The sequence below is a fragment of the Portunus trituberculatus genome, chromosome 31 (genome assembly GCF_017591435.1).
Source record: "Portunus trituberculatus isolate SZX2019 chromosome 31, ASM1759143v1, whole genome shotgun sequence".
Classification (NCBI taxonomy): domain Eukaryota; kingdom Metazoa; phylum Arthropoda; class Malacostraca; order Decapoda; family Portunidae; genus Portunus; species Portunus trituberculatus.
In genome coordinates this window covers 22,620,164-22,637,595 of record NC_059285.1, presented here as the reverse complement: position 1 = coordinate 22,637,595, position 17,432 = coordinate 22,620,164, and the positions used below count along the sequence as shown (strand labels likewise).

The 17,432-nt window shown below is 36.9% G+C and overlaps 1 protein-coding gene across 12 annotated transcripts in view; it reads left to right on the top strand.

The window, feature by feature from the left end:
* The window catches only part of LOC123511333 (pentatricopeptide repeat-containing protein 1, mitochondrial-like), a 358,287-nt gene that overhangs the window by 285,232 nt on the left and 55,623 nt on the right, over nt 1-17,432 (top strand). For 11 of the 12 annotated variants that reach the window (XR_006676760.1, XR_006676759.1, XR_006676758.1 and 8 more), the window contains one exon: nt 14,822-14,926. The exons of the other annotated variant lie outside the window; for it this stretch is intronic. Coding sequence is in view for 7 of the 11 variants with exons in the window: in XM_045267132.1 (XP_045123067.1) it covers nt 14,822-14,926 (105 nt within the window). In the remaining 4 variants the exon portion in view is untranslated. The remainder of the gene's footprint in view (nt 1-14,821; nt 14,927-17,432) is intronic. 12 annotated transcript variants of the gene reach the window in all.

The following is a 17,432-nucleotide window of genomic DNA, read 5'->3' as shown; positions in this document are numbered from 1 at the left end:
ACACACACACACACACACAGAGCTGCAGAGAGGAAGGAAAAGTGAGAATCAGCTGATCTTCACTAGTTTGGGTTTACAGTGGCCTGGGCGATAAGTGTGGACTCACATGAATACAGTGTTAAATAATAATGAGTGAGAAAGATATTCCATCTAAATGCAGGTATGTGACAAGGGAAAGAATGAAAGCTGATGATGACAATGTTGGTGAGGGAGAAAGAGAATTTGAAGGCTTTGATAGAGAAACTTCACTATTTGATAGAGTCTTGACTATGAAGAAATTAGATAAATTGATAAAGGAGAGTATGGGAATGAAAGAGAATGAAGAACAGGATAAAGAGCTCCAGAAATTGAAAGAAAGGATAAAAAGAGTGGAAGAAAAAGAAACTAGGCTAAGAAGAAAATGAAGAATTAAAAGTGAAATAGAACTATAAGAAATTGATGGAAGAAGGACTGAAAGGAGAAAGAAAAAGAGAAGCTAAAAGATCTAGTTAACAAAGAAGAAGAAAGAGTACAAGATGTGATTAAAAAAGAAGTACAAGCATGGAGAATCCAAGATAAGAAAGACAAGGAATCATTTCAAGAAATATTTCAAGAACAGTTAAAAGAAAGAGATGAAAATATGATAAGCAAAATGATAGGAGTCCTCAAGAAAAAAGAAAATTTAGTAAGAGAAATTGCAGAAAAAAAGAAGAGTGTAATTATTTTTGGACTGAAAGAAAAAAATGTTAAATATAGACCAAGAAGGGAAAAAGACGAAATGAAATCAGTAAAAGACCTACTAAAACATCTGAATGATGAGGACAGACAAAACTTAAAAGAGGAAATAGAAGAAATCCATAGAATGGGACCATATCAAGAAGGAACAGTGAGACCAATTAAGATATTACTAAAATCACAAGAGCAGCAGAAGAAGTACTATATAGAAAACAAACTCAGAGAAACAGAAGGTTGGAAAGATATATATATAAAGAAAAATAGAAACGAGGAGGAAAGGAAGAGACACAATGAACTGGTGGCAGAAGCAAGAAAAAAATAATGAAGGTCAGAGGAGGAGAAGAAGGCATTTTTGTGGAGAATTATAGGAGACAGGATAAGAAAATGGTATATAAAAGAGAAAGAAGAGAAAAGAATGGAGCAAGTTTAACTAAAAATGATAAGAACAAGAGATTAAAATGATGTATAGAAACATAGATGGATTTTATCTAGTAAATTAGAATTAAGAGATTACATAAAGAAAGAAGAACCAGATATTGTATGCCTGGTGGAAACAAAGTTAAATGAGGCAATAAAAATAGACATAGAGTATTGGAGGGTCTGTGGATGGGTGGAAGTGGAAATATAAAAAAAAGAGTGAAATGGGGGGAGAAATGAGAGAGTGTTGTGAGGAGAGAGAGTGTGTCTTGATACTGAGGAAGTTGTCTTGAATGAAAAAGAATATCAGTGAGATGAAGATACAAAATGACAAATGAATCAAGAATAAAGACTGAAATGGTTGAGGAAAAATGTGAGTGAGAAATAGAGAGGGAGATGGGAAAAAAAGATGGGTGGTGGAAAAGGAAAAGAAATAGGAGAGTGTTGGGAGGATGACAGTGGAAAAATGAAAAAAATTAAAAGAGAGAAGAGTGATAACAGTGTGAAATGGATAAAAGAAAACAAGAACAAGTGGAGAAAGTGTGAGCTGGAAGATAAACAGATGTTGAAGGAAAATGGATAGAGAAAGGTCAGGGAAGAAGATATGAGTGAAAACAGTTCTGAATGGAAGAGGAGAAGAAGAGAGATTGATTGAAGTGAAAGAGGTTTTGAGGAAAAGAGATAAAGACATGGTGAAAAATGATGATAGGAAGAGAGGATGTCTTAAAAAAAGTGGAAAGGATGGATGGAGAAGAGGATAGAGAAGAAAGAATTGACAAATTGTGAGAGAATTGTGAAAAGGATGTAGGTGAATGGAGAAATGAAAAATGGAAAGATAGTTGATAGGAAATGATGATGAAAGTGGAAAATATGAAAGACAAAGAAAATATAGATGACAGGAGAAAAAGATGAAATGGAAAGAGAATGAAATGTTGGTGTTTGAGAGATAGTGTGATTTAAAGAGATGAAAGTTGGAATTTTGAAGAGAAAAATAAATGGTTGGATCACTGATGGATGAGACAAAAAGAGAAAAGAAGTGGTGTTGGTGGATGAAGATATGGAATGAGTGAAGAGAATGGTGATATGTGAAGATGAGAAAGATGGAAATGAAAAAAAAAGATGGAGGAAGAGAAAGTTTAGAAAATGGAGAGAGTGAAGTGAGTGAAAAAAGAAATTGGGAATAAGAGAAGAGTGACAAGAGAAGTCTGGGACATAATGAGGTTGATAATAGAAATGAAGAAGAGTAGGAGAGATGGGACAAGAGAGATTCATAACAAAGACAGATGGAATAATAAAAAATAAAAAAGAGTTTGAATATAAAAGATGAGGAAGAGGATTTAACAAAATGAGAGTGAGAAGAGAAAAACAAAGAATTAAGGAAGGGATGAGAAGAAGATGATGGGAATTAAGAGAGAGATGGGTGAAGATATAATATAAAGTGAAAGAAATGAGAGAGGGAGTTAGATGATGAGAAAAATTTAAAATTGAAAAGGATTAAGGGTGATGAGAATCTGGGAGAAATGATCTAGATAAAAGGTATAATATATGGAGGAGAGACAAGAGTGGGTAAAGGAGGAGGAGGAGTCATGATGATGTTAAGGAAGAGATAGTGGTAAATCAAGTGGAGTTTGGGAAGGAAAATCAGAAATACTGTATGTTAAGATGCATATTAACAAAAGGAGTTAACAATCATTGGAACATATGTGAAAAAAACAAACTCTTGGACTAACCAAGAATATAGACATGATAGATGACACAATAAGGAGTCTTACAAGAATCATTAAGGAAAGGAGAAAAGTGATATTGGTAGGAGATTTCAACTGTAAGGAGGTAGACTGGGAAAATTATGAAAGTGGTATGGGGGAAGATGCCTGGGGAGATAGATTCCTGAACCTAATGATAGATAATTTGATGGTCCAAAGACTAAAGGAAAACACGAGATTCAGAGGAAACGATGAGCCGGCAAGATTAGACCTAGTTTTTACAAGGGATATACCAATTAACAATGATATAAGATACAAGTGCCCATTGGGAAAGAGTGACCATGTAATATTAGAAGTGGATATAGAAGAAGGAAAGGAAGATAGAGATGAATCATACAAAGGAGACCGATTAAATTACAGAAAGGCTGATATTGAGAATCTCAAGAACTATTTTAAAAACGTAAACTGGGAGGAGATGGAAAACTCATTAACGGTTCAAGAGAAATATAACTTATTTTTGGAAATATACAAAACTGGGGTCAGGAATATGTTCCAAATATAGACCTAAAGAAGAAGGAAAGAAAGATTGGTTTAATGGAAGATGTGCTAGGGCAAAGGAGAAACGAGATGGAGCATGGAAAAGGTGGAGAAGAAACAGAAATCCAGAAAATAAGGAAAACTTCAAAACAGCAAGAAATGAATATGCTAAGGTGAGAAAGGAAGAAGAAAAGAACTATGAAAAGGACATTGTCAAAAATGTAAGGAACAACAAAATTGTTCTACAGATTCATAAATGGAAAAATAAGACAAAAAGAAACAATAGAAAGGTTAAAAGGAGAAACGGAATGGTGGAAGACCCAAAAGTATGGCAGAACTGTTAAATAGTAAATTTCATGAGGTCTTTACTAAGGAATCCAAATTTGAAAGACCACAGGGTAATAGAGAGACTGTCTATATGAAAGAGATTAAAGTAACCAAGCTTGAAATAAAAAGTTGATGACGGAATTGGATGAGGAAAAGGCAATGGGACTGGATGAAGTCTCAGGCAGAATACTGAAAGAATGTAGGAAGAACTAGCAAGTCCAATATACAATATCATAAAATGCTCAATAGAAAATGGAACAGTGCCAGTGGAGTGGAAAAGAGCTGAGGTGGTTCCCATATATAAGAGCGGAAGGAAGGAAGAACCTTTAAATTACAGACCGGTATCACTAACTAGTGTAATATGCAAGATGTGTGAAAAGTAATAAAGAAGCAATGGATTGAGTTTCTTGAAGACAACAAAATATTATCAAATAGCCAATTTGGTTTTAGAAAAGGTCGGTCATGTGTGACAAATTTATTGAGTTTCTATTCTAGAATAGTTGATAAAGTACAAGAGAGAGAGGGATGGGTTGACTGTATTTATTTAGATCTAAAAAAGGCTTTTGATAAAGTGCCACATGAAAGATTACTATGGAAGTTAGAGGAGAAGGGTGGCTTAAGAGGAAGCACATTGAGATGGATGAAGAATTACTTGAGGGGGAGAGAAATAAGGACGATAGTTAAAGATATGAAGTCAAGTGGAGAACAGTAGACAGCGGAGTGCCACAGGGTCAGTATTGGCACCAATACTTTTTCTTGTATATATAAATGACATGCCAGAGGAGTGAACAGCTACATAAATCTGTTTTGGACGATGCAAAACTGTGCAGAGTCATTAAACAAAAAGGATTGTGAAATACTACAGGAAGACTTAAACAAGATCTGGAAATGGAACAAAAATGGGAGATGGAATTCAATGTGGACAAAAGCCATGTCATGGAAATGGGAAAAAGTGAAAGACGACCAGTGGGAATCTATAAGATGGGAGATGGAGTAGAACTAGAAAAGTAAAAAGGAAAAGGACTTGGGAGTGACAATGGAAGAAAATAATCAACCGGTAAGCCATATTGATAGAATTTTCAGAAAGACGATAATTTGCTAAGGAATATTGGAGTAGCATTTCACTATATGGACAAGGAAATGATGAAGAAATTGATAAGTACTAAAATAAGACCTAGATTGGAATATGCAGGAGTTGTGTGGACTATAAAAAGAAACACATAAGAAAATTAGAAAGACTACAAAAATGGCTACAAGAATGGTTCCAGAATTTAAAGGGATGACATATGAGGAGAGACTAAAGGCAATGGATCTACCAACCTTTGAGCAGAGAAGAGAGAGAGGGGATCTGATACAAGTTTATAAATTGATTAATGGAATGGATGAAGTGGATAATGAGAAACTGATCCTGAGAGAAGAGTATGACTTTAGAAGCACAAGATCACATAGTAAGAAACTAAGGAAGAGACGATGTCTGAGAGATGTTAAAAAATTTAGTTTCCCACAAAGATGTGTTGAGACTTGGAACAGTTTGAGTGAGGAAGTGGTGTCAGCAAAAAGTGTGCATAGTTTTAAAGAAAAATTGGATAATTGTAGATATGGAGACGGGACCACACGAGCATAAAGCCCAGGCCCTGTAAAACTACAACTAGGTAAATACAACTAGGTAAATACACACACACACACATGGGGAGAAGCGATCATGATGTCCTAAGCTTTGAGCTGGATACGGAAATAAGCATGAATAAGATTGTGGAACGCAGGGAGGAAATATTAAATTATATTAGGGCAAATTATAACCATATAAGGGAGTTCTTTAATGAAATTGACTGGTCTGTGGTATACCAGGAAAGGGATATGCAATTGAAATACGATAAATTTATGGATTTGTATAACTCTGCTGTGAAAAAGTTTGTGCCATATTACAGAAAGAGGACTTTAAATAATAAACAGTGGTTTAATAGAAATTGTGAAGAAGCAAAAAAGAACAAAGAAAAGGCATGGAAGAAACTTAAGAAAAACAGTGATGTATTATCAAGAGAAGTTTACAAAACAGCAAGGAATAGATATGTTGAAGTAAGGAGAACAGCACAGAAGGAATATGAACAGAGGGTGGTGGAAAACTGTGATAGTGACCCAAAATGTTTTACAAATTCATAAATGGAAAACTAAATATAAGGGAGGCAATAGAAAAGGTAAAAATGGGAAGAAGTATATGAGGATGCTGGAGATATAGCTGAAATTTTGAACGACAACTTTTGCAAAGTGTTTACAAAGGAGGAGCATTTTATGGGAGGAAGGCCTACGGAAATAAAGCAAATGCAGGACATCATGGTTACTAAGGAAGATGTAAGGAAAATTATAAGCAATCTGGATATTAATAAATCAATGGGGCCTGATGGCATATCTGGGAGGTTGCTAAATGAATGTAAGGATCAATTGTTGAACCCGTATTTGATATTGTGGAAACCTCCATACGAACAGGATTAGTCCCGAAAGAGTGGAAAAGAGCTGACATTGTGCCTATATATAAGAATGGTAGTAGAATGGAACCGCTAAATTATAGACCAGTATCGTTGACTAGTATATTGTGCAAGGTATGTGAAGAAGTAATTAAAGCTAAGTGGAGTGAGTATCTAGAAAGTGAAAACATTCTGAGTGAAAGACAGTTTGGTTTCAGAAAAGGAAGATCGTGCGTATCCAATTTATTATGTTTTTATTCAAGAGTGACTGACATACTACAACATAGAGAGGGATGGGTGGATGCTATCTACCTGGACTTGAGAAAGGCCTTTGATAAAGTACCACACAATAGACTGATGTGGAAACTAAAGAAGATTGGAGGAGTAAATGATAAACTAGCAAAATGGATGGAAAATTACTTAATGGGAAGAGAAATGAGAACAGTGGTGAGAGGAAGGAAGTCCGAGTGGAAGAAGGTAACCAGTGGAGTTCCACAAGGGTCAGTGCTTGGTCCCATCATGTTTTTGATTTATGTTAATGATATGCCAGTAGGAATTGACAGTTACATGAACATGTTTTTGGACGATACTAAAATTATGAGGAGAGTAAAGAATGTGGAAGATTGTAACAAGTTACAGGAAGATCTTGATAAAATATATGAGTGGAGTAAAGAGTGGCAGATGGAATTTAATATAGACAAGACCCATGTTATGAAAATGGGAAGAAGTAGATACAGACCAAACTGGGATTACAGGCTGGGTGATGAGAAAATTAAAGAGACCAATGAGGAGAAAGACTTAGGAGTAACTGCAAAACACTTTGTCACCGGAGAAACACATTAACAAGATTTTTTGGAAAACATATAACATGCTTCAAAATATTGGCCTTGCATTCCACTACCTAGATGAAGGAATGATGAAGAAGATATTATGTACCTTAATAAGACCCCAGTTAGAATATGCAGCTTGTGTCTGGTCACCACATATAAAGAAAAATGTGAAGAAGGTAGAAAGGGTACAGAGGCTGGCAACAAGGATGGTACCAGGACTCAGGGAGTTAGACTATGAGGAAAGACTGAGGAAACTGGGGCTGACCACATTAGAAGAGAGAAAAACAAGAGGAGACATGATAACTATGTATAGATTGGTGAACAAGATTGACATACTGGACAGAGAGTTGATAAAGGTGACCACAAGTAATCATCTCCGAGGACATGGAAAAAAGCTAATAAAGGACATCTGTCCAAATGACATGAGAAAATACAATTTCCCGCATCGTAGCATTGATAAGTGGAATAAACTGAGCAGTGATGTCGTTGACGCGGTGTGTGTCAATCAGATGAAAGAGAGATATGACAGGAATGGACAAGGAGACAGGACACAGAGAGCTTAGCTCGGGCCCTGTAATACACAAATAGGTAAATACACACACATACACGCATGCATGCACATCACCTACAGAAACATAAAACACCACTTATAATACCTCCAAATATTATTCTCTTACGAGTTTGTGTTAAACTCAATAGCATTATATCCACAATGATGAAAAATATAGTTGTGGAATTCTTTTGATATGCTGTAAATCACGTATACAAAATGATATAAACACTGCAGTACTATTACATACCATGTCAGTTAGATTTTTATTATATATTTATTATTATTATTTCTTACTTTTTACATATTTAACTCAGCCTTTCAAATTTTCCGGATTATAAGGATTTCTGGATTATAAGGTTTCGGATTTAAGGACCTTTACTGTATAATGTACACTAATGTATGTATGTAAATAACTTTATAATGTTGATGATCTTAAATTTATGAAGGGAGGGAGAGTGGAGCTGGCAACCTGTGGAATGTAAACAAAAGGCACATCATTGTACCACATACAAAACTTATGTACCACATTTCCGCAAGGCTTTCCATTTTATCCATTGCAGAGTCACGAGTTCAGGTGGTTCTTTTAGTTTGCAAGGAAGATATGGTTTCACCAGTCTTCTTAATAGAGTCTGCTGACTTGAAAATAGTAGAGACAGTAGATGGAGTCAAGCCATTGTGGTGAGCAATGCTATTAGTTTTCTCGCCTCGTGTCTGTGAATAATATCCAGCTTCACTTCGAGAGAAAGAGACTTCCTGGTTTTCTTAGCAACGCTAGACGACATTGTAGGGCGTTTTGGTGGCATGTTGAGCGAGGGAGGAGTGAGTGATGCGCTTTTTGTCCACAAGAGGTGCTGGTGTATTCAAAAGTCTGTCGGCTTGCGTGATACGGCGGGGCTTTCAAACTTGGAAAAAATTACCTGGATAAAGTTTTGTTAAAGTGAGTTTGGTGTTCGTTAAATGAGCATATGGTAGTAAAAGGAAACGTTCGTTGTAGCGAAATTTTTTGTGTGAACCTTCATTAAGTGGGGGTTGCCTGTACTTGAAATGTCTAGAATCAATAGTACTGACTAGGAATTCCTTCTTTAGTCTTGATATCTAACATCTTTCAAATTTCTTACTACCTTCCCAGCAGAAATCATCAACATTAATGCATGCTATTCCCTCCAGTGTATTTCCTTCATTAAACATTAACATTGCTGGATTATATTTTGACATTCTTATCCCAAGCCTTACTAGTTCATCCTTCATGGTTTCGTGCCATCATCTAGCTGCATCATTCAAACAATACACAGTTTTTTATACTTTTCAAACCTTTCCACAGAAAAATTATGGTGATGGCAGTAAACACACCTTGATTGACTGGATGACCTTGCAGGAATGCTGCTTTTATGTCCACTCCTTCATTAAAATTATAGTTAATGCATAAACTCTGTATACTTGACGGGTGTTGGCAGAACTGCCTAATATTAGGTGGACAAAGTCTCAATTTAAAGAAAAAGGCATCCTGAGTCCCATTCCATGGCCTAATACATAACCATCTGTAAACAAATAAAATCCACTATAGCAGGGAAAGGGTACAACAACGGGATTTGAAGACATTTCTGCTCACTCTGTGTGGAGAAGATAGTAGACACCTATCAAAATGATAACTTACTCCCAGCAAGATCTATTAGCACTAGTTCAGTGGGTGCTGTGAACTTTCCATTAAAGCTCTTTGTGATCTTTGTGTCTCACAACTCAAGAGGGCAGTCACAGCGTACCCTCTTAAGACAACTTTCCTTCTTCACACAAAACTATATGCATTTACCACTCACACACACCCTTCACTTAAAATTCAAAATTGAAAAATGGCGACTCCAAATCCAGCCTTGGAGTCCCTTTCTCGAGAGGGGACCAGAAATATCCTCATGTTGGACTGCTCTCTCAGTGGCAACCCAAAATTTCTTGACATCTCCCTCAACTTTTTCTTCATTAATGAAGGGATTCCCAAATTACCAGCGAATCACTGAATCATAACATCAGTTTATTGAAGGTTTCGGCCTGAAATACCATGTCACCTTAAAATTGGATACATATCCAATCAACACAGTTGAAACCACTCTACAGGGTAGCCAAGACAGTGTCACAAAAACTTAGTACACCATCTTCATATATTCCCTGTTGACATTAAGTACTAGCTCTGCCAAATAACAGATCATTAGGGCAAAGATATTTTCCAAGTGTTGATGCAGATTCTGGTTTCAGTACTTCATGATGTGAAATGTAATGAATTGGGCCATTGTATGATTACATTTCCTCTTCACTTAATTTTCTCGCTACTCCCTTTTTCACCATGTCTGTAATTTCATTGTGATACCGCTGGGCATACTCAATATCCAATTTTTTCAATCTGTTTTATGTAGTTTTCAATCTAGCTACAACCACCTTTACATTATTCTTCAGATGCCTCAAGTCTTTTATCCAAAGATATCTTGCTATCCAACACTTATCGTCTTCATCATACACTAATCCCTCCTCAATAAAGTTAATTTCTCTTTCTTCCTTAATATTGATACAGTTACTTACAGGGCAACCCTTACATAAACATTTGATACATCTTGTTTCACTTTGCACTCCACTCTGCTCTAAAGCAAAGAATTTGTTAAACTCAGAGCTAAGTTTATCCAAAGGTTCTTCCTTTATCTCATTGATGCTCATTGATTTTGATATTTTGTGAGTTCTCACAATAATATGATTAGTCCTATTGACTTAATCTGTTATTTTGCTGTGTCTGCTCCAAATGTATAAACCAAATGGTTTCCTTAACAGTTGAAGACTTTCATTAGTTTGAACTACTCTAGGTAATAATTCACTATAATCGACTCCAATAAGCATATCAATTTCACCACAGACGATTGAGCTCATATTTTGATACTCCAACAAATAATTCATGCACTATTGATAAATCAAACTTGTTGATATTTGCAGATATCTCATCAATACTTATGGCATTAATTTCCCATATCTTTCCAGTCTTATCAACTAGTGGTATGCAATATTCCTTCCTTAATCATGGACAAATTCACATCCTTACCCTTCAGTCTTAATTTCTCTATCATACTATGCATCATCAGTGTTATGTCAGAACCTGAATCCCGAAGTACTATGATGGGTTGAGTGTTACTGTATATTGTACTGATATTCAACAGAGTGTTGAAAGAGCTAGATACTGTATTATAAATAGAACCTTCCTGTTCAAAATGTGCTAGAGGATAATGATGGTTACACGCACCTTGACCCTTGATCATAACATTACACATCTTATTTGTATGACAATTCCATGCCTGATAGTATCCCTTTAAACATCTTAAACATATGCCATTCCTTCTAGCCAACTCAAACCTTTCCTTGTTGCTGAATTTTTAAAATTTATTACAATAAAGGATATCATGGTTCCTGGAATTGTGAACCCAGCATCCTCCATCATTACTTTCATTATTCAATTGATTACTCTTCACCATTTCTGTCAAATTTACAATGCATGACTCCAAATCTTTATTCTTCACTTGTTGCTCTTCCTTCATCTGTTGTATTAATGCTACCAACTCTGAATCCATGCTACTGTCACATGAATTATTTGCATGATGTACTGTAACCTTATCACTACCAGTGGTTTTGATACTAGAATTCATATATTCCAATACCTTTCTCTCCTTTTGCAAAAATTTCAAGAAAGTAGGGAACAGATCATTGTTAGCAGATACTTCTTCTGCCTTTATTACCCACTCCCTTTTCTGAAGAGTGGGCAAAACTTTTTTCAATATGACTGACTACATTAGCAGTATTAAGCTCCTCCTCCAAGTTTATATTTTTCGGATCTAGCCAAAACTGTTCTACCTGATCCACCATCTTTACAAATCCTTTGTTGTTACCCTCATTAATCTTTTTCAAAGCTTTAAGGTCCCTTATTACCAAATCCACCACTTTCCTTGCATTTCAAACTTGTCATCTAGCCTTTGAATCTTCATAATTACCTTCTACCCCCCTGACAGTCTGGAGGGCATCACCACTGAGACACATTTTCAATGCATACACATCTTCACCATATACACTTTTTACTAGATTCCTAAAGTCCTCTTTAAAGTAAGGGTAATTTCTCAAATTTCCATCAAATTTGGGAGGCTCAAATGCTTTTGTTTTCACTTTAGGCTTGACACTGTTCTGTGCATTTTCAATTTTACTAATTTTTGTTAGTTTCTCCTCCTTGATTCTTTCACAGCCTAGCATATCTTGTTCAGCCTCCAAAACTAAACCTTCATCTAGATTATGGTTAGTATGATATCATTAGTGTCTTCTAACTGTTGGAAAGCTTCTAAAATCTGTTCATAGTTGCTGATACTGGGTCACCTTTGCCTATACCTTCATCCAGCAGGGTTACCTTTCTTGTGAATTTTCCCTTGGCAATGGACCTCTTCCTTTTCAATATATATTTTTTTTCTTTTCTTTTTTTTTACAGTAAGGCCTATAGTGCCTGTAAGAACACTTGAAGAGTATGTAGGAAACGCTGTTCAGCTTCCGCCCATTAGTGACGCAGGCAATTTTATTTATAGTGGTATCCATATTAGGCCCCATATCACCACCCAAGCTGATATTGGGTGTAACCACCTAGAACCTGGGTATCATGATGACATTTAGGTAACTTTAAACCACTCAACAAATGGCAAAGTGTTTTAAGGCTGTACATGGTGGGATTCGAACCTACGCATGGACATCTGCAGGATCCCACGCTCACCACCTTATCAACTACACCATCGCCTCCCTAGATGGTTGGATAGTTGGATGGGTGGCTAGATAGATAACAGTGGACCAGAAAGAGGTGGGGGGGCATATACACCATACACAATAAGACTAGTCATGAGTCATTGCCCATTGATTGGTGGTAAATGATTCCAGACAGTCTTACTAGGACTGGCATCTGGTGGTACAAGTGGCACAAGGAATATACAAGACTTAGAATCCTTGAAGTGGCACTAGTGGTACAATTAACATCAAATGGTACTAGCTGATGACTTTGCTGCTAAGAACATTTTTGCTGGTACAAAGATTTTTACCAGTACAGTAACATCTGGTAATATCAGTAAATGTACCAGTACTTGCCCACCACTATAAACAGGAACTATCTGATCTCTGGCTCTACCTCACACCCCACAACACATACATTTCTCATAAGAAAATTGTTAATCTTAAGAAGATTATCCTGACAAGTCTTTAGTCCTCACCTCCAACTGAGGGAAACAGCTCTTGTAGAATGACAGCTATTTCATCGAATGACAATTTGTGAAAGCTTTTTTTTTTTACTGTATAATTCATTTCTTGGGTCCCAGGTGTGTTCTTTTTCCCTCACCTACTTTAACATCTTTATTTCTGGAGACCACATTTTCAAAAGTTACTCTGTGACATCACAATGTAAATAAAATCACAAATCGTGATTTGCGACTGCTTTCTGCAGTCACTTGGTGCCGATTGCGAGTTGGAAACTTGATGTATGTAAAAAAAAGTCGCAAATTGGTACATGTGAACCCGCCTTTAATCATAACATGTGCAATATTTCATACTGTTTTAGGGGTTTTATGAGTTATTAGGTTTATATGATGAAGGAAACATTATTTTTTGTAAAGGAAATCCTAATGTTATGTTAAGTAAACATTATTGTTATGTATGTGTACATGTGTAATATGCACACCAAACATTCATAAATCTTAAACTTTTGTGAGGTTCTCTGTACCCTAACCCTCGCAAATGTTGAGGGCCTACTGTATTGCAAAAATGACAACTCTTGAGGAGATGGTAAAGTTATTACATAATATGATAAAGGAAAGGAAGTAGAAGAATAGAGTGAGTTGTGGTAAAGGCAATGATGATACAGCTTTGACTGCTACTGACAGTGAGTGAGGTAATAGAGACAAATATGAGAAAGCTTGGCTATGGAGAAGTAACGAAAAAGTGGTTGAGGAACCCCTTTTGAAAACGAAGTGGAAGTATTTGGAACGGTGATGAAATTTGCAAAACAATAGATGTGTTTTTGGCACTACTATAGTGTAGACATTCTGTCACCTACCTCTCAGCTGGCGTGGTTGGGGGTTGCCAGCAGCCGCCAGATCTCAGCCAGATGTACACTGTTATCAATATAGTGAAAGAACTCTCACTCCAACCTTCCCCTTTGAATTATAAAGAAAATATTAAGGGGAGAGAGAGAGAGAGAGAGAGAGAGAGAGAGAGAGAGAGAGAGAGAGAGAGAGAGAGAGAGAGAATGGGGAGCTGAGATTACAGCAGAGAATGATAAAGGAATAACAAAACAGAGAGAGATCATTTCATTAACATTACTAGAATTGTAAAGAAAACATTAAGAAGAGAGAGAGAGAAAGAGATTCTATCATATACACACCACATGTCCTAATAATGTAGTAGAGAGAGAGAGAGAGAGAGAGAGAGAGAGAGAGAGAGAGAGAGAGAGAGAGAGAGTTCTTTCACTATATTGGTAACAGTGTACATCTGGGTGAGATCTGGCGACCGCTAGCAGTCCTTGATGCGCGCAGCTGAGATGTCTATATTATGGTAGTGCCGTGTTTTTTATTTATTGGTTTATAGATTACAAGGTAAAGCGAATGAAAACAAGGCAAAAAGTTGGAAAACAGTGCAGAATAAGGAAATTCTTTTAGAAAACATTAGTAAGATTTCCTTCTGATCAATCAACATCATTCCTAGACTGACAGATGATCCATTACTCTCATCTAATTTTTCAACATTTTCTGGATTCACTTCTTAATTTTGTTCCATTCATCTTGCCTTTTACTTTCATAAAAGAAGAGAATGAATGTTATAAAGTGTGTATTGCTTAACATTTGAGAAGGAAAATAAATTTGTGTGTAATATATAATTGACTGTAAATGAAAAAAATATAGTTTTGGTGAATAAGCCTTATTTAAATGAAGAAATATTACATTAGTGAACTAACATAGAGCTAGATGAAGAAAAGAGGATCTTTATACCACCCAACACTCATTTCATCCATACCCTATCAAATAAAAGTTAAACACCAAGGAATCTTCTCCAATCCTTGCAATTTGATTTCCTGGTCTGATAGTGATTACATGACATTATCTGTTGTACTGAATAATTTGCTTTATATAACTTGAATTTTGTAAAAGGCTTTGCTTTACTATATATAATGTAAATGAACTTTTATATGTATACAATACTTACTTGTAGATGTGTAACATTCTCTGTATTTTTTTTCAGGCACTTATAGAATCAATGAAGAATTTTAAGCTACAGCCTGACACTCAGTTCTTCAATATGCTTATCAAGAAACGAAATTTTAGGCAGGACATAAAAGCAGCTCGGGTATATATTCCTCTTTTATTGTTGATCTTTTACATTAATCTGTTCCTGATTGATAGATGAAAAGCATTTTGTGTTTATTTTCTCTCATCCTTGTTAATCATGTTACATGGTGCTTTACAAAAAATAAATAAATCAGTAAATAATAATAATAATAATAATAACAATAGTAATAATAATAATCCCTGCACATATGAAATGTTTCTTTAGATCTATGGATAAAGTTTTGCACTGACACTTTACTAAATGATCAAGCAGTCAAGCAGAGTCAAAATCTTTTCACTACATTGATTCCTTATTTAGTACCTATCTGCAGTTTTGCATCTCTTGCTATCATCTGGTGTTATATCTATAGTTACTATTTTTATTTATTTATTTTTTTTTTTTAACTTTTCTAACTGCATGCCAGCTCCCTTCCTGCAGCCTCACTGCACTTGACTTTTTACCTATCTTCATATGTGTTCTGTTCATTTTCTTAATATGAGTTAACCAGTTTACTCCTCATCAGCTGTGCAGTCCAACAGCGTGATGTCATGCATGACTTATGGTGCACTGGTACCATTGCTCAGAACACAGTATATGCTTCCAGGATTTGGACGTGTGGCCGCTCATCAGCAGCTACTTGATAGAGTTGGTGTTTGTGTTGTATCTACATGGTGGCTCTCTGGGGTTGCTTTTCCTGCACTGTGGCCACTTAATGGGGCGTGGATGACGTAGCAGCTTTGTGCGTGCTTTACTGCTCAGTGAGATGCGCGCAGACCACAATAGTGTAGTGTGCAAAGACAATTAGTGTGGTGTCATCCACAGGTGATCGTTTGGTTGTTGGCATCTTGTTTATTCTGCTAATCCCTCTCCATGGTGGTATGTTTTAATGGAATTTACTTTTGTTTTAAATTTACATAACATGTCCCGGTTTGTATGTCTTGTATGACATAGCCATCAATCAACAGTTTGGTTGGCACACTGGTCTCATCTCATCCCCAGAGGGCAATATTTACTTGGTCATCAGCTGTTTTCATGATGGCAAACAAGTAACTTGAATGATCCTGTACAAGTCCAGCTACAACAGACCCAATCACCTTGTAAGGTTGTGTTTTTTACCCAGTAATGATGATCTTCAACCCTATGCAGAGGCGTCGCAGTGAGGTAGGCAACATAGGCAGTTGGCTAGGGTCCCGAGCTGGTGGGGGCCCCGAGGGACGGTGATATTGCATATGGACCAGGACCACCATGTCAGAAACACTGTGTCGCTCTTGTCACTTAAATGAACTTCATTCATCATCATTCCGGGCCATGGGACCCCCATGGTTCTTCTTGCCTAAAGCCCCAAGGGAGTTTAGAAATGCCCCCATCCCTGTGATTCCGTCCCTTCTTGGCCTCTGGAGCAGGAGGATAATTCTGCACTTCAGTAGTGAAGGGTATTTTACCAGTTTGGTTCAGGGGAAGGTGAGCAGATACTCAAATGTTTTGAGGGACAGTGACACCACTGGTGACGGGAAGGCTGATGTGGATATTGTAACCCACCTGTTGGATCACATGATGAATCTTGTGGGGCTGCATACCCAGCTGCCTTGATCTTGATCTTGATGCTACAGGTGGCTCAGGATCGCTCTGGAACCAGGCCTTTGGATCGGCAACTCCTGTAGAGAACTAAAAACGAGCAGAAAATAAAAGAGCAGTATTCTATTCTCTAGTTATCCTTGCTTGCCACATTCTCTCCAGAAACTCACAGCCTCAATCATCCTTTCACTCATCCATTTACACAGTCCCAGCAACAACACCATCCATTTCTTTCCTGTCTTCTCCACTCTTTCATTTCTATTATGCCCTAATTCAGTCAAAATCACTTGCATCATCTTCCTCTTGTCTCTCTCATACTTCTCACACTCTAGCACCACATGCTTCACTGTCTCGTCTTCCCCCATGTCACACATCTGGCACACTTTGCTGCGGGACTCAGACCACCTGTAGTTCCTTGCATTCACATCCATACACTGTGCCCTAGCTCGGAAGAGAAGATCACCATCCAGGCTGCCATCATACCACCTGTCATACATCGGGGCTTCCTTTACCTTGTACCATTCCAGAGTACTCCATCTCATTCTTCCATATATTCAGTCCCACCCACTTCACATTTCTGTCTATGTCACTCTTCCATTTTCTTGCATTCCGTTCAGTTCCTACTCTGCCTCCTTATGCTACGATCCATTCATGGTCATTTTGATTCCTCCCAGCCATTCTCATATCCTATAAAACTTGTAATCCACTCCTTTCTGTCATTCTCATGCACCTCTTCCTCCATTTGTTCCCACTGTCATTCCACAGATACACCTTTCTTGCTATTCTTTCATCATCCATTCTGTCCAACCTAACCTTGTACCTAGGTGTGGCTTTTAGTAGTCTTTCCCTAAAAGTGCTTCATCCCATATCACCTCTTAAAGCTTCTTCTGCTGTGTAACTCAGTGCATTCAGAGCCATTCTACCTATTTTATTCTCTCCCACTTCTACC